We start from the raw sequence: 18,434 nt of genomic DNA on the forward strand, positions 1-18,434 counted from the left end.
TTGGACCGGTTCGACCAAGGGGTCGGACTTGCGGGCCCTCACATGTCGCCGCAGAAGGACAGGTCCTGGGTACGTCAACCAGGCTGGTAAGGAGATCCCCGAGGACGACTTCCGAGGGAATGAGAACATCCTCTCGTGGGGAGTAGCATTGGTTGCCGTACACAGGAGGGAGCGAATGGAATGAAGCGCATTTGGAAGGACCTCCTGCCAACAGGAGACTGGAAGGCCCCTGGATTTCAGCGCCAGTAGGACAGCCTTCCAGACTGTAGCATTCTCCCTCTCCACCTGTCCGTTACCCCTAGGGTTGTAGCTCGTGGTTCTACTAGAGGCAATCCCGTATGAGAGCAGGAATTGCCTCAAGTCGTTACTCATGAACGACGAGCCCCTGTCGCTATGTATGTAGCAGGGGTACCCGAACAGGGTAAAAAGATCACTGAATGCCTTAATCACTGTGGCAGTCGACGTGTCCGCACAGGGGACAACAAACGGGAACCGGGAGTATTCATCTATGATATTGAGAAAATAGACATTCCGGTCCGTTGAGGGAAGGGGGCCCTTAAAATCCACACTCAGCCTCTCGAAGGGGCGAGTGGCCTTGACCAATTGTGCCCGGTCCGGTCGATAAAAGTGCGGTTTGCATTCCGCGCAAATCCGACAGCTTCTTGTTACTGACCTGACATCCTCCACCGAGTAGGGCAGGTTGCGGGCTTTTACGAAGTGGTAGAGTCGGGTGACTCCAGGATGGCACAGGTCACTGTGGAGGGCCTTCAAGCGGTCCTCCTGCATGATGGCGCATGTTCCGCGCGAGAGGGCATCCGAGGGCTCATTGAGCTTCCCTGGACGATACATAATATCGTAATTATAGGTGGAGAGCTCAATTCTCCACCGCAAGATCTTATCATTCTTGATCTTGCCCCTCTGCGTATTACTGAACATAAACGCCACGGATCGTTGATCCGTGATCAGGGTGAACCGCTTCCCCGCCAGGTAATGGCGCCAGTGTCTGATGGCCTCCACAATGGCCTGAGCCTCCTTCTCCACCGCTGAGTGCCGAATTTCGGGACCTTGAAGGGTGCGGGAAAAAAACGCGACGGGCCTGCCTGCCTGGTTTAGTGTGGCGGCCAGGGCGAAATCCGATGCATCACTTTCCACCTGAAAAGGGATGGATTCATCCACCGCGTGCATCGTGGCTTTCGCAATGTCGCTTTTCAAAGCCTTGAAGGCCAATTGGGCCTCCGGCGTGAGTGGGAAGGTCGTGGACTTGATGAGCGGACGGGCTTTGTCCGCGTAGTTGGGGACCCACTGCGCATAATACGAAAAGAAGCCGAGGCATCTCTTCAGTGCTTTTGTGCTAGCGGGCAAGGGAAGTTCAGTAAGGGGGCGCATACGGTCTGGATCAGGGCCGATGACCCCGTTTTCCACCACGTATCCAAGGATAGCTAACCTGCGCGTACGGAATACGCACTTCTCCCTGTTATAGGTCAGATTCAGGCGAGATGCAGTGCGCAGAAAGTTCTGGAGATTCGGGTCATGGTCCTGCTGGTCATGGCCGCAGATGGTGACGTTATCCAGGTACGGGAAGGTAGCCCGCAACCCGTTCTGGTCCACCATTCGGTCCATAGCACGCTGGAAGACCGAGACCCCATTGGTGACACCAAATGGAACCCTAAGAAACTGGTATAGACGACCATCCACCTCAAAAGCCGTGTATTGTCGGTCCTCTGGGCGGATGGGGAGTTGATGGTAGGCGGACTTAAGGTCTATGGTGGAGAACACCCGGTACTGCGCAATCTGATTGACCATATCAGATATGCGCGGGAGAGGATACGCATCCAGCTGCGTATAACGGTTAATGGTCTGACTGTAGTCGATGACCATCCGAGGTTTGTTCCCGCTTTTAACCACCACGACCTGCGCTCTCCACGGACTAGCACTGGCCTGTATGATCCCTTCTTTGAGGAGCCGCTGAACCTCAGATCTAATGAAGATCCGGTCTTCAGCGCTGTAACGCCTACTTTTAGTAGCGATGGGCTTGCAGCCTGGTACCAGATTCTTAAATAAAGAAGGTGTGGTGATCTTTAGTGTGGAAAGATTGCATGCGGGGCGCTTTGGGCAATTTGGAGGCTGCGGCTGATTCCCTACTGCCAGTGAAGGGAGTGGCCCACCGTACTGTAGGATCACACTCTTCATGTGGACCATAAAAGTTTAGTCCGAGGAGAATTGGCGCACAAAGGTGCGGTAACACAAGGAGCCTGTATCGCTCGTAAATTGTGCCCCGCACCTCTAAGGTTACCATACAACGTCCTTGGATCGGTACAGACCGGGACCGTGATGCCATAGAAATTGTCTGTTTGGCAGGTAGAACCCGGAGTCCACACCTTTTTGCAGTGTCAGGGTGAATAAAACTCTCGGTGCTCCCACTGTCAAACAGACAATACACAGTACGACCATTTACCTTGATGTTCATCATGGAACAGTCAAGTCTGTGATGCTTCGTCTGGTCCAGAGAGATCAACGCCACCGTTGGCCCCAGGGCGTCACTGCATGCAGCCGAGGTTGATACTGAGGACCCCTGCTGGTCGCTCCTGGTCGTCGTCGACCATGATGGCCGCCCCCATGAATCGCACGTGGGTGAGGGCGCCAAGCGTAGCGACTCCTGGTGGTCTTCCTCCTCCTCCGTCAGCCACGATGGCGCCGTCCTGGATTCGCACGTGGTCGGGCCTCGCGGGTACTGCGACGTCGAAGGAGATTGTCTCCACTCTGGAGGGTCACAGGCTGCACTGCCGTTCTTGGGCTTCGACCTGCAAACTTTAGCATAGTGCCCCTTTTTACCGCACTGACTGCAGATCGCCGTTTTTGCTGGACACTGTTGCCGTGGATGCTTGGCTCCGCCGCAAAAATAGCATCGCTGGCCGCCTGGAGCTGCCGCCGTCGTCGGATCGATATGGGAGCGCGTGCCCGTGGGGGGAGGAGGGATTTGTGCTTGCTCCTGCCACGTTGTCTCCGCGTGGTCTTCGGGGTACAGAGCCAAGCTTTTCGACGCTGCCTCCAGCATCTCAGCCATCTCCATCGCTTGGGTCAAGTTGAGGTTCCCTTTCTCTAATAGCTTAAGCCGGATGTACGAGGACCCTACCCCTGCTACGAACGCATCTCGGGCGAGGTCGTACATATATTGCTCAGCCGACACATCTTTGCAGTCGCAGCCCCTGGCAAGCTGCAAGAGCTCATTGGCGTAGTCCTCCATGGTTTCGCCCGACTGCCGACGTCGTGTAGCGAGGAGGTAACGAGCGTGGATCTCGTTGGGTGGTCTCGTGTATCGTTTCTTCAAGAGCTCGATGGCCCTCGGGTAAGTGGTGGCCGCACGAATCGCAAGATAGACCGTGTCGCTTACCCTCGCGTGGAGGACCTGGAGTTTGTCGTCGTCCGTAGTGACAGCTGCAGAGGCTGCTAGGTAGTCCTCGAAACACTTCAACCAGTGGTCAAAGGTGTTAGAGGCACCGACCGCACGTGGGTCCAACGTCAGACGCTCTGGTTTTAGCATTTGTTCCATACTCTCTTTACTGTCGAGAGTTTTAAGTTTGCTAATAAAATTGATGCGCGACAATCAAGCACGAGGTACAAGGCTTCAGCTATTGAAGGCTTTTATTAGCAAACAATGGAACTAACTAACACGAGTACACCAATTCAGACTGGAGGGGTCCCGCCTGAGCAGAGGGTCTTATACCTCTCCCCAGGAGGCGGGGCCCGACCGGGATGTGCCATAACAACATCTACCACAGGTAAACACCCTAACCCAACAACATTATAACAACCCCCACAATGGCAACACCCTAACCCAACAGTAACATTGGAATAACCCCACAGTGGTAACCAACGATGGTTCACCACAGTTACCCTGATGCCTACAAAGCGGGGGAAGTGCCAAAGATTGGCATTAGAGGGGGAGGAAAGCTTTGTCACTTGTGCTGTGGTAAGGGCATGGGGGGGTAAGGAGGGAGGAAGGGGCGGTCCTGATGTGTACATGGGGTGGGAGGGGGGGCATCTATTCAGTTTCGGTGCATATAGGCTCTCTTTAAAGAGTGTATTTGGAACAGTTACTTAGAATAACAAATTCTGGAACCTACCAGGGAACATGCTATTTATTTTAGCCCTGTTAATGTGTAATGATGTGGAGATGCCGGCGTTGGACTGGGGTAAACACAGTAAGAAGTCTCACCACACCAGGTTAAAGTCCAACAGGTTTATTTGGTAACAAAAGCCACACGCTTTCGAAGCGCTGTTTCTTCATCAGGTGAGTGGGATTTCAGTTCACAAACAGGGCATATAAAGACACAAACTCAATTTACAAAATAATGGTTGGAATGCGAGTCTTTACAGGTAATCAAGCCTTAAAGGTACAGACAATGTGAGTGGAGAGAGGGTTAAGCACGCGTTAAAGAGATGTGTATTGTCTCCAGCCAGGACAGTTAGTGAGACTTTGCAAGCCCAGGCAAGTCGTGGGGGTTACAGATAGTGTGACATGAACCCAATTGAGGCCATCCTCATGTGTGTGGAACTTGGCTATCAGTCTCTGCTCAGCGATTCTGCGCTGTCATGTGTTGTGAAGGCCGCCTTGGAGAACGCTTACCTGAAGTTCAGCGGCCGAATGCCCGTGACCGCTGAAGTGTTCCCCAACAGGAAGAGAACACTCTTGCCTGGTGATTGTCGAGTGGTGTTCATTCATCCATTGTCATAGCGTCTGCATGGTCTCCCCAATGTACCATGGCTCGGGACATCCTTTCCTGCAGCATTTCAGGTAATCTCCGCACGGCATGTCCACAGCATTTCAGGTAGACAATGTTGGCCGAGTTGCAAGAGTATGTACCGTGTACCTGGTGGATGGTGTTCTCACGTGAGATGATGACATCCGTGTCGATGATCCGGCATGTCTTGCAGAGGTTGCTGTGGCAGGGTTGTGTGGTGTCGTGGTCACTGTTCTCCTGAAGGCTGGGCAGGAAAGGACGTCCCGAGGCATGGTACATTGGGGAGACGATGCAGACGCTACGACAATGGATGAATGAACTCCGCTTGGCAATCCCCAGGCAAGAGTGTTCTCTTCCTGTTGGGGAACACTTCAGCGGTCACGGGCATTCGGCCTCTGATCTTCAGGTAAGCGTTCTCCAAGGTGGCCTTCACAATACACGACAGCGCAGAATCGCTGAGCAGAGACTGATAGCTAAGTTCCACACACATGAGGACGGCCTCAACCGGGATCTTGGGTTCATGTCACACTATCTGTAACCCCCATTACTTGCCTGGGCTTGCAAAATCTCACTAACTGTCCTGGCTGGAGACAATACACATCTCTATAACCTGTGCTTAACCCTCTCTCCACTCACATTGTCTGTACCTTTAAGACTTGATTACCTGTAAAGACTCGCATTCCAACCATTATTTTGTAAATTGAGTTTGTGTCTTTATATTCCCTGTTTGTGAACTGAAATCCCACTCACCTGATGAAGAAGCAGCACTTCGAAAGCTAGTGGCTTTTGCTACCAAATAAACCTGTTGGACTTTAACCTGGTGTTGTGAGACTTCTTACAATGTGTAATGAGACAGGATTAATTAATGGTACCTTCGTATAGGTTCCTCTAGGCAAAGTAATCATACCATGACAGAATTGCACATTCAGTTTGAGGGTGAAATACTTGGATCTGAACCTAGTGTCTTAAACCTAAATAAAGGCAAAGACAAAATTGTCGAACGTGGAATGAAAAGGTTAGTTTAAAGATAAAGTTTTTTAAAGTTTATTTATTAGTCACAGGTAAGGCTTACATTAACACTGCAATGAAGTTACTGTGAAATTCCCCTGGTTGCTACACTCCAGCACCTGTTTGGGTCAATGAACCTAACCAGCACGTCTTTCAGACTGTGGGAGGAAACCGGAGCACCCGGAGGAAACCCACGCAGACATGGAGAGAATTAATAATGGAAACCAAGTAATTGAGGACACTTTGAACAAGTATTTTGATGGAGAAAATGCAAAAAGCATTCCCAGAATAGTAGAAAATCAAGAGATAAAAGGGACAGAGGAATTTAAAACAATCATGATGATTGCATGTGGTGAATTGAACAACTTGAGAGGTTGGTGGAACAGCAGTAAATGTCATGCGAAGATGCACTCACAGGCCCTATATGAAGTCCTTAAACTTGTTTTGGAACTACCAGGTCAACCTGACCAGTTGTTGGAAATCAACTGCTGGTCAACTTCTTCTAAGGATAGCTGTTGAGGTCCTTTGGCCCTTTGTAGACCCAGTGATTTTCTTCTCCTGTCCACCTCCACTGCTAAGGGCTCCAGCTCAACATCCATGACCCTGAAGCTATCTTTCCGCCCTGATATTCTATTTTCCTTATTTCCAGTTGCAGCAGTAGTAGTTGGCAGAAACCTCCTGTGACTTTAGGAGAGACAGACTGCCTTTAGAACAGAAGGCTGGCTGTGGTCCCGTTGTTTAAGAAGGGTAGCAGGGATAACCCAGGAAATTATAGGCCGGTGAGCTTGACGTCCGTGGTAGGGAAGTTGTTGGAGCGGATTCTTAGAGACAGGATGTATGTGCATTTAGAAAGGAACAATCTCATTAGTGACAGACAGCATGGTTTTGTAAGAGGGAGGTCGTGCCTTACAAATTTGGTGGAGCTTTTTGAGGAAGTGACAAAAACGGTTGATGAAGGAAGGGCCGTGGATGTCGTCTATATGGATTTCAGTAAGGCATTTGACAAAGTCCCACATGGCAGGTTGGTTAAGAAGGTTAAGGCTCATGGGATACAAGGAGAAGTGGCTAGATGGGTGGAGAACTGGCTTGGCCATAGGAGACAGAGGGTAGTGGTCGAAGGGTCTTTTTCCGGCTGGAGGTCTGTGACCAGTGGTGTTCCGCAGGGCTCTGTACTGGGACCTCTGCTATTTGTGATATATATAAATGATTTGGAAGAAGGTGTAACTGGTGCAATCAGCAAGTTTGTGGATGACACGAAGATGGCTGGACTTGCGGATAGCGAAGAGCATTGTCGGGCAATACAGCAGGATATAGATAGGCTGGAAAATTGGGCGGAGAGGTGGCAGATGGAGTTTAATCCGGATAAATGCGAAGTGATGGATTTTGGAAGAAATAATGTAGGGAGGAGTTATACAATAAATGGCAGAGCCATCAGGAGTATAGAAACACAGGAGTATAGAAACACAGAAACACAGGTGTGCAAGTCCACAAATCCTTGAAGGTGGCAACACAGGTGGAGAAGGTGGTGAAGAAGGCATATGGTATGCTTGCCTTTATAGGACGGGGTATAGAGTATAAAAGCTGGAGTCTGATGATGCAGCTGTATAGAACGCTGGTTAGGCCACATTTGGAGTACTGCGTCCAGTTCTGGTCGCCGCACTACCAGAAGGACGTGGAGGCATTAGAGAGAGTGCAGAGAAGGTTTACCAGGATGTTGCCTGGTATGGAGGGTCTTAGCTATGAGGAAAGATTGGGTAAACTGGGGTTGTTCTCCCTGGAAAGACGGAGAATGAGGGGAGATCTAATAGAGGTGTACAAGATTATGAAGGGGATAGATAGGGTGAACGGTGGGAAGCTTTTTCCCAGATCAGAAGTGACGTTCACGAGGGGTCACGGGCTCAAGGTGAGAGGGGCGAAGTATAACTCAGATATCAGAGGGATGTTTTTTTACACAGATGGTGGTGGGGGCCTGGAATGTGCTGCCAAGTAGGGTGGTGGAGGCAGGCACGCTGACATCGTTTAAGACTTACCTGGATAGTCACATGAGCAGCCTGGGAATGGAGGGATACAAACGATTGGTCTAGTTGGACCAAGGAGCGGCACGGGCTTGGAGGGCCGAAGGGCCTGTTTCCTGTGCTGTACTGTTCTTTGTTCTTTGTTTGTTCTTTGTGCACACACAGTTTGGATCCCTGTGGAGGGCAGCAGCAGCCATCAGCATGGAAGATGTTTGGCCCAACGTTGCTGTCAGATAACATGTTAGATTCTGAGCAAACTTGACAGAGTGAGCATTGAGAGCTTCTTTCTCCTGGTTGGAGTTTCTAGATCGGGGGCATTGAGTCAGACTAAGGAGTTTAATTTTCTCATACTGAGATGAAGAGGAATTACTTCCCTCAGAGAGGTGTGAACCTTTGGCATTTTCTGCCCCAGAGGGGTATTGATCCTGAGTTTTGAGCATATTCAAAGTTGAGAATTTTTCGACTCCAGTGAAATCAAGAGATATGAGGATTTAGTAGAAAGATGAAGTTGAAGCCAAAGATCAGTTATGATCTTATTTCATGATGAAACAGGCCTAAGGAACAAATGGCCTACTGCTGTTCCTATTTTGTATATAAATGAGATGTAAAATGACACCTCGTCCTGCCTGTCGATTAGTGTGGTGAGCTGGGAAGATTGCGCGCGATGCTAAATATCAGTTTCATGCCCGTGCCAAACGGTTCAGTATCTTCCCAGCCCCTTTTTCATGGTGAGAACATATTAGCATGACTTTGAATGGATTTCAATATCTTTAATGAGATCGGTATGCGAGCGTCCCCCCTCCCGGAATCTCCCTACCTCACCATCGTGACATCACTTCTGCTCTATAAAAGTGTAGTTCAGGCAGAGCAGTAGCGAGGGGCAGCAAGGAGGTGAGTACCACTGAGCAACAATGCCGGGGTGTGTGGGGGCAGTGTCTCAGGTGCTGCCATGGTGCTGACTAGAGTGGGGGGATTGCAAGGGTGAAGGGTTTTGTGGGGGACTCGTGCCGGTGTGGGGATCCTCAGATCAGGGGTTGGCGCTGCCTTGGGACTTGTGTTTTGCACATTCCCCTTGGCCCCTGAGCAACCCTTGAGGGGTTGCTGATGAGGTTAATTCCCAAACCCACTGATGTCGCTCTGGTTACCCTGCCATCTGTCTGCTGGACAGGCTCTGTGATGTATCACAGACATTTCATCCTAGGTCCCTCTAACAGTAATCAGCAGCAGGTCTGGCAACTGTTGTTTCAGTCAAGGGAGCTTGGCAGCTGTTAACACAGCTCTGCATACTGCATGGACTCTGCAGTGCCTCCTTTGATGGGCACCCATCTCATGATAGTCACAAGTGTGCTTCTCCACCATCTGTCTGAACTGCAAGTCATTCTTAGAAGCCCCTGCAACAGACGTCCAGGTGGGCGCACTCATGTCTATGCCTCAGGAGCTCCAAATGGGGACCCTGTCACAGCCACCCATATGCTCTCCGTGCCTACCATGGTGAGGATGTGACAAGGGTAGGCAGTCCATTGTGGCAGTGCATGGTGCCGGGTCTGTTGTCAGGTTGCCAGAGTCCAGACTCATTGGGAGCGAGTGAGGGGTCCAGGATGGAAAACCTTACCAACTGTTTCTCTCTCCCCTCTTCCCTGCAACTCAATGCAGATGGTCGGGGTACCATCATCCCTGTGGGAAACAAATCACAGACAGATTAGTCACAGCTGTGGGATGCAATAAAATTTATTAGTGATTTTCTAAGTTACAATTAACAGAACCCTAACTAGTGACTGCATTCACCAATGCTCTCTTGGTGATCCTAGAACTTCTTAATCTTACATGGTCTACCGCTGCATCAAGGTGTCCCCTTGGATGCACAACAGAGGTGCAGGGGGTCAGCTGTGTTCCGCGCACCATGGCCTTTGATGCTCTTGGCAGGCGTTCCCTGGGAGGCTGGGACCTGAAGGGCCCCAGCCAACCTTCAAGTGTCACGGATGTAGCCATGCCACCCTGCTCATCACGCTGCTCGGGAAATACACCAGTGTCAGGAAGGGGGGATTCAGGAGGGCTGGAGATTGCCATAATCTCCTGGGCGGAAGGCCCTGGCATCAGCCCCTTCTAAGGTGGTGTAGGGACTATAATGGGCCGAGGGGCATGAGTTGGTATAGATGCATAAAGGGCCATGGATTGGGTCGGGGGCATGAGATGGCATTGAGATTTGAAGGGCTATAGGGGTGGGTGGGAAGCATGAGGTGTCATGGGGGCATGGGAACTGAATGGGAGCATGAGGCCATAGAGTCATAGAGGTTTAGAGCATGGAAACAGGCCCTTCGGCCCAACTTGTCCATGCCACCCTTTATTTTTTAAACCCCTAAGCTAATCCCAATTGCCTGCATTTGGCCCATATCCCTCTATACCCATTGTACCCTTGTAACTATCTAAATGCTTTTTAGAAGACAAAATTTTACCCGCCTCTACTACTACCTCTGGCAGCTTGTTCCAGACACTCACCACCCTCTGTGTGAAAAAATTGCCCCTCTGGACACTTTTGTATCTCTCCTCTCTCACCTTAAACCTATGCCCTCTAGTTTTAGACTCCCCTACCTTTAGGAAAAGATATTGACAATCTAGCTGATCTATGCCCCTCATTATTTTATAGACCTCGATAAGATCACCCCTCAGCCTCCTACGCTCTAGAGAAAAAAGTCCCAGTCTATCCAGCCTCTCCTTATAACTCAATCTATCAAGTCCTGGTAGCATCCTAGTAAATCTTTTCTGCACTCTTTCTAGTTTAATAATATTCTTTCTATAATAGGGTGACCAGAATTGCACACAGTATTCCAAGTGTGGCCTTACCAATGTCTTGTACAACTTCAACAAGACATTCCAACTCCTGTATTCAATGTTCTGACCAATGAAACCAAGCATGCCGAATGCCTTCTTCACCACTCTGTCCACCTGTGACTCCACTTTCAAGGAGCTATGAACATATATCCCTAGATCTCTTTGTTCTGTAACTCTCCCCAATGCCCTACCATTAACTGAGTAAGTCCTGCCCTGGTTCAATCTACCAAAATGCATCATCTCGCATTTGTCTAAATTAAACTCCATCTGCCATTCGTCAACCCACTGGCCCAATTGATTAAGATCCTGTTGCAATTGGAGATAACTTTCTTCACTGTCCACTATGCCACCAATCTTGGTGTCATCTGCAAACTTACTAACCATGCCTCCTATATTCTCATCCAAATCATTAATATAAATTTCAAATAACAGTGGACCCAGCACTGATCCCTGAGGTACACCACTGGTCACAGGTCTCCAGTTTGAAAAACAATTCTCTACAACCACCCTCTGGCTTCTGTCAAGAAGCCAATTTTGTATTCATTTAGATACCTCACCCTGAATCCCGTGAAATTTAACCTTATGCAACAACCTACCATGCGGTACCTTGTCAAAGGCCTTGCTAAAGTCCATGTAGACAACATCAACTTCACTGCCCTCATCTACCTTCTTGGTTACCCCTTCAAAAAACTCAATCAAATTTGTGAGACATGATTTTTCACTCACAAAGCCATGCTGACTGTCCCTAATCAGTACTTGCGTCTCTAACTGCCTATAGATCCTGTCTCTCAAAGTACCTTCCAACAATTTACCCACCACAGATGTGAGGCTCACTGGCCTGTAGTTCCCAGGCTTTTCCCTGCAGCCCTTTTTAAACAAAGGCACAACATTTGCCACTCTCCAATCTTCAGGCACCTCACCCGTGACTATCGATGATTCAAATATCTCGGCTAGGGGACCCCAAATTTCCTCCCCAGCCTCCCACAATGTCCTGGGATACACTTCATCAGGTCCCGGGGATTTATCTACCTTGATGCGCTTTAAGACTTCCAGCACCTCCTTCTGACATAGATTGGCAGGGATGGGGCACAGGGAGTTTGGGGGGGATGATGGCTGAAGGGCTGTTTTTTGTAAATTAAATTTTTATTCAATTCCACTCACAGTGATGAACCACAGGGTCAAGCCTTCCAACCGGCCCATCTCTGCACTCGCTCTGGGGATGGCAGGCCAGACTTCCAATGCAAATCCCCGGAACAAAAAACAACCGATGGTTGGCTGTTTTTAAAAGTCTGGGTCATGCCTTTGTGCACCCAACACAGGAGAAAAATTTGGGCCATTGTTTGAATAAGATAACAGCACAGCCATGAGTGATTGATCGCATAAATTTCTTATCTGCTTATTTATACAATTTTGTAATTATCTAAATATTCAGGACTCCTCCATTATTCAACATCAATCTCTATAACTTTTAATCTTAACTCATTCTTATCTGAGCATCATGAAATACTACAGTACAGAAGCAGGCCACTGACGGGGTCTCAGCCAACTCTTGAAAGCTATCTAATTAATCTAATTCCCTTCATTGTTTCTTATAGCCTTTGTTTTTTTCTCTTAAGTAGATTTCCTCATCAATGGTCCTATTCTAGTAAATCTCATAGAATCATAGAAACCTTACAGTGCAAAAGGAGGCCATTTGACCCATCAAGTCTGCACCAGCAACAATCCCACCGAGGCCCCATCCCCGTAACCCCACATATTTACCCCGCGAATCCCTCTAGCCGACGTATCCCAAGGGCAATTTAGCATGGCCAATGCACCTAAGCTGCACATCTTTGCCTATGCCAACTCATGCCCACCGGCCCATTTCCTCCAAGGCCATGACATTCTTCCTAATATGATGTGGAGTTGCTGGCGTTAGACTGGGGTAGGCACAGTAAGTAGTCTCACAACACCAGGTTAAAGTCATAGAAATCATAGAAACCCTACAGTACAGAAAGAGGCCATTTGGTTCATCGAGTCTGCACCGACCACAATCCCACCCAGGCCCTACTCCCATATCCCTACATATTGACTCAACTAATCCCTCTAACCTATGCATCTCAGGACACTAAGGGCAATTTTTTAGCATGGCCAATAAACCTAACCCGCACATCTTTGGACTGTGGGAGGAAACTGGAGCACCTGGAGGAAACCCACGCAGACACGAGGAGAATGTGCAAACTCCACACAGACAGTGACCCAAGCCGGCAATCAAACCCAGGTCCCTGGAGCTGTGAAGCAGCAGTGCTAACCACTGTGCTACCGTGCCAACAGGTTTATTTGGTAGCACGAGCTTTCGGAGTGCTGCCCCTTCATCAGGTGAATACCGATTCTTCCGAATAGAATTGGACATATTACCCCAGCTATGATCTAACAACTGGTTTATAAAGTTTACTTATTTAACATCCTTATACCAAAGCCTGGGGGACACCACTGTATAGTTTTTTCCAGTGTGCAAAACATTTTGTTCACTGCTAGCCTCTTATCCATGCTTCAATACCCCTTGAATCTCTTGGGCTTCTATTTTTTTAACAAGTCTATGCTGTGAAACTTCAGTCAAAAGCCTTTAGAGTTCTTTAGCATTTTTCAGAAAAGATCTGCAGAAACCACATTATTGTACATATTCAGTTTTATTGTTACTCTGGGAATATTATCACATTCACAACTATGGGATTTTTTTGAAAAAGGCCAACAACTATTGAACATGAAATGTAGATATTTTATGCAAACATTTTTAACTTTAAATTTATCTGGTGTACAAACTCTGGCAGATCCCTTCAAGTACCATGGCTGGGAATTATCTGGAGCAGACCTCGATGAAGAAGAAGAAGATGCTGAAGCAATGGCAGAAGAAGCAGATGAGGAAGCAGCTGAAGAAGAGGAGGAGGAGGAAGAGGAAGAGGAGGAAGAAAAAGTAAGTACATTCTAAAATTGTACATTTATTTTAATACCACATTTTTCAATATGTAACTTGATACATAAAACTTCTATTTGGGGACTTAATAAAGTGCACATTGAGTTACATGAGTAGGCTATTTGTTTAACCACTTGATTAGCAGCAAAAATTAATCCATCAGATAGAACATTTGTATGAAAAATTATGATGGCTGCAGCAGATTGTTTTCAAGTAAAGTTTTCATTGCTTCATAGGCCAACAAAGCAAAATGCCTAGGTTATCTGCTGAGAGGCCGAATTAAATATATGGGCTGCAATTCTCCGGTCATTCACGTCAGTGGGATTCTCTGGTCCCGCCAGCAACACATTACCACCCGTGGGTTTCACGGCGGTGCAATACATAGAAAATAGGAGCAGGAGGCCATTCAGCTCTTCAAGCCTACTCTGCCATTCATTGTGATAATGGCTGATCATTCAACTCAATAGCTTCATCCCACCTTATATCCTTTGATCCCCTAGAAACATGTGGGGTGACATCAATGGGAAATCCCATTGACAGCAGCGGGACCAGAGAATCACACCACCAGCAAACAGCACACCTCCTTCCACTGCCGGGAAACGTGCAACTGGGAGGCCGGAGAATCTCCCCCATATTCTTTGTTAATTTTTGTTTTGTTGAGGTATTGTCGGGGAGAAGCAAGAGGATCTTTTGTTAAGTATGTTCCGTGCTGAGATAGACATTTTTAGTTAGCAAGTGAAACAACAGTTATGAGGATAAGACGGGAAAATGGAGTTGAAGATTGTCATATCAGATCAGCCATGATCTCATTGAATAATCTGTTGAGCAGACTTGATGGGCTGAATGGCCTACATTTGCTCCTACATCTTATGGTCTTATGGTTTTTCACTGCACCTAAATAAATACAGCACCCAACTGCCTGATATTATCATAACATTTGATCGACTTTATGATAGGCTTGTATTAGTACAAAAATATTTTTCACATACAAATTATTTACATGCATTGCATTTTGGGCTATTACAAAATAGTTCTATTTATTCTAGCAATTATAGGTACATAACCTATATCCATATCTTTATCTTTACCATGGATTAAGGGGGAAACATTCCAGTGTGATGTCAAATAAAGAAGCAAAGTACTCCAGATGCTGAAATCTGAAACAAAAACAGAAATTGCTGGAAAATTTCAGCAGGTCTGACAGCGTCTGTGTAGAAAGATGCTGTCAGACCTGCTGAAATTTTCCAGCATTTCCACAGTGATGTCATGTGAATTTGCAGTCATTGATGTTGACCATTGTGTGAGGTCATTAAACTCTTATGACGCTGCTGGTAAGTCCTCAGGTCGAGAGTCTGGGAGTCAACCTTCTTGATCATCTTCTGAGGGTAGTCTTTAAGTGCCTCCAAGCTCCCTGCAGGACCATGGTGTCTTCCTGGACCCCGTACCATTAGTCTGGAGGTCTTAGTCTGGACTCCTCTATCCACACTGGTATTCATCGAATCATAGAATCTACAGTGCAGAAGGAAGCCATTCGGCCCATCGAGCCTGCACCAACAACAATCCCACCTAGGTCCTGTCCTATCCCCGTAACCCCACATATTTGCCCTCCTAATCCCCCTGACACTAAGGGCAATTTATCATGACCAATCAACTTAACCTACACATATTTGGGCTGTGGGAGGATACCGGAGCACCCAGAAGAAACCCATGTAGACACAGGGAGAAAGTGCAAACTCCACACAGACAGCCACTGTGAGGCAGCAGTGCCATCCAGTATGTCACTGTGCCGCCCAGTTCAGTTGGCAAGAATTTCCATTGCAGTAACCTATTTGTACGGCTCTCTTCTTCTCAGCACTGTCAGCAAGCCCTGCACACATCAAGAGGCCCGGGTGACATTGTTGCAGAATATATTGTAAAGCCAGCTTGCTCTTTCTTAGAACAACAAAGAACAATACAGCACAGGAACAGGCCCTTCGGCCCTCCAAGCCCGCGCCGCTCCCTGGTCCAAACTAGACCATTCTTTTGTATCCCTCCATTCCCACTCCGTTCATATGGCTGTCTAGATAAGTCTTAAATGTTCCCAGTGTGTCCGCCTCCACCACCTTGCCTGGCAGCACATTCCAGGCATTGGGAACAGCCCAGAGATGGCCACCCTGGAGGCCCTACTTTTTAGTCTATTTCCCAACTCCCTGAATTGCTCTCGTAGGATCCCCCTGCTCTTCCTATCTACGTCATTTGCACCAATGTGTACAATGACATCCGTTTCTTTATCTTCCCCTTTTAAGATGCCTCCTATCCGCTTGGAGACATCCATTACCCCAGCACCAGGTAGGCAGACTACCATCCTGGAGTCCCGTTCGTACCCACAGAAACGCCTGTCCGTGCCTCTAACCGACGCATCCCCCACCACTATTGCTCTCCTAACCCCTCTCTTTCCTTTCTGGGCCACAGAGCCTGACTCTGTGCCAGTGACCTGGTCACTGTGGCTTACCCCTGGAGAATCATCCTCCTCCACACTATCCAAAACAAGATACTTGTTTTGGAGTGGGACAACCACAGGTGACCCCTCCACTAATTGCTCACTCCTCTCCTCTCTCACACCTGTCGCTGAGCCCTTCCTATTATGAGAGACAGGCACTGGAGTACTCTCTGGTACGTTACCCTTCTGACCTTTACTCCTCCTAACTGTGACCCACGTGTCTTCCTCCCGATGCCCCGGTGTAACTAGTTCCCTATAACTCATGTCAATTATTCTCTCATTCTCCCTCACTAGACCAAGGTCAGCAATCTGCAGCTCCAGTTCCGTGACGCGGTCCCTCAGGAGCTGCAGTTCCACGCACCTGGCACAAATGTGAACCTCCGGGAGACTAGGTGTTTCCAGGAACTCACACATCGGAAGCACCGAACTGGCCTATCATTCATAGTTACCCTTATCCTATATAGGTTTGGATAAAAACAACTTATCCTGCCTCGCCCTTTCCCCCGAAGCCCTGTGAGCCAAAGCCCTGACAGCTTTCACTCAGCTTCCCACTCACTCAAGCCCTGTGAGCCAAAGCCCTGACAGCTTTCACTCAGCTTCCCACTCACTCCACTGCCCGCTCCCGACGCTGCCCGCTGTATAGAGTGACTTTTATACTAAAAAACACAATCTCCCAGAATGCCCTGCAGCCTACTCCCACTTCCTCAGAGTTTAAACCTTTGAAAAAAGCCCGCGGAAAACGGATTAATTAAATAAATAAATCACAGCACTTTACTCACCCTCAGTACTCCTGCTGAGAATCTCTCCCTCTGTGCTGCACCACTTCGAACAAATGAGGATCTGTGTTGGGTCCCCTATTATTTGTCATTTATACAAATGACATTGATGACTATGTGGGTAAGATTAGCAGAAATTCCTGCTCATTGTTGAAGGTGAGAAATTTCAGGGGGGGATTTACTGGCCTTTTTCACCCTGGTGGGAATTCCGATCACCCGCTGAATTGGGCAACGGGCCTAAACCAGGATTCCCGCTGGGTGTGAACTCATTTGGGATTCACCTGGCCTGCCCCACCAGCCCCGATCAGGTTTCCACATTGTTAGAAATGGGTTAACTGTAACCTTCCACTTTAGACCTAATTTGTATGTTGATTGTTCAGTAGTACTCACCGGGATGTGTTACTGGTGGGGAGGGGTTACTGGTGGCACTCGGGGGGTTGGGTGTGTGTATGTGGAGTGATAAAAGAGAATAAAGTAGGTTTGTGAAGAAGCTGGACTTGCATCATCTTTTATTACTGAACTGCAACTAAGAGGGTTAATGTGCTTTAATGTGCTTAACACACATGCTGCCTCATAGCATCAGGGACCCATGTTTGATTCCAGCCTTGGGTGACTGTCTGTGTGGAGTTTGCACATACTCCCCATGTCTGCGTAGGTTTCCTCTGGGTGCTCCGGTTTCCTCCGACACTCCAAAGACGTGCAGATCAAGTGGATTGGCCATGCTAAATTGTCCCTTAGTGTCCCAAGATGTGTAAGTGAAGGGGACTAGTGGGGTAAATGCGGGGCATTGAGGGAATGGGGCAGGGTGGGCCTGGGTAGGATGCTTTGTTGGAGAGTGGTTCAGACTTGATGGGCCAAATGCCTCCTTTTGCACTGTAGGGAATCTATGAATACTATACCACCCCCTCCCCTTCTTTTGAGCTTGACATTGGGATTTAGAAACTCTTCAAAATACCTTACAGTTTCAAGTTGATAATCTTTCAGGAATGTTGCCTGACCTGCCGAGCACTTCTGATATTTTCTGTTTCTGTTTCAGACTTCCAGCATCTATAGCACTTTGTTCTTGTTTTGGATATATGTGATTGCTGAATTATTGTACATTGGTGTGGCTTAGAATGTGTGTCAAAATAGAATGTGTCTGCTCAGGTATAGAGCTGGGACATAAAGCATAACCAAAGCTGGACATCACTGCAGGTGTTCCTCAGAGTACTATCCTAGGCACATTTTCAAATGTTTCATTAATGACCATCATGAGGTCAGAACGGGTGCTGTTAACAATTGCAGTTAAGCATTCTGTAGTCACAAGCAGCATAATTTTTTTAAAAATTCATTTATGGGATGTGTATTGCTTAGTAAGGCAACATTTGTTGTTCATCTCTAATTGCCCTTGAGATTATGGTGATGTTCTTGAACTGCTGCAGTCCATGTGGACTAGAGTCAAAGAGCTTGACAGCACAAAGAGGCACTTTGGCCCATTGTGCCTGTGACAGCATCAAGCGCCTATCTATTCTAATCCCATTTTCCAGCTCTTGATCCATACCCTTGTATGCTGTGGCATTTCAAGTGCTTATCTAAATGCTTCTTAAATGTTGTGAGGGTTCCTGCCTCTACCACCCTTTCAGACGGTGAGTT

At 47.9% G+C, this 18,434-nt stretch overlaps 1 protein-coding gene across 1 annotated transcript in view; it reads left to right on the forward strand.

Annotated features, from left to right (window-relative positions):
- The window catches only part of ak9 (adenylate kinase 9), a 370,082-nt gene that overhangs the window by 230,240 nt on the left and 121,408 nt on the right, over positions 1–18,434 (forward strand). The window contains exon 25 of the mRNA XM_078213534.1: positions 13,405–13,472. Within this exon, the coding sequence (XP_078069660.1) occupies positions 13,405–13,472 (68 nt within the window). The remainder of the gene's footprint in view (positions 1–13,404; positions 13,473–18,434) is intronic.

This window comes from Mustelus asterias, chromosome 5 (genome assembly GCF_964213995.1).
Source record: "Mustelus asterias chromosome 5, sMusAst1.hap1.1, whole genome shotgun sequence".
Classification (NCBI taxonomy): domain Eukaryota; kingdom Metazoa; phylum Chordata; class Chondrichthyes; order Carcharhiniformes; family Triakidae; genus Mustelus; species Mustelus asterias.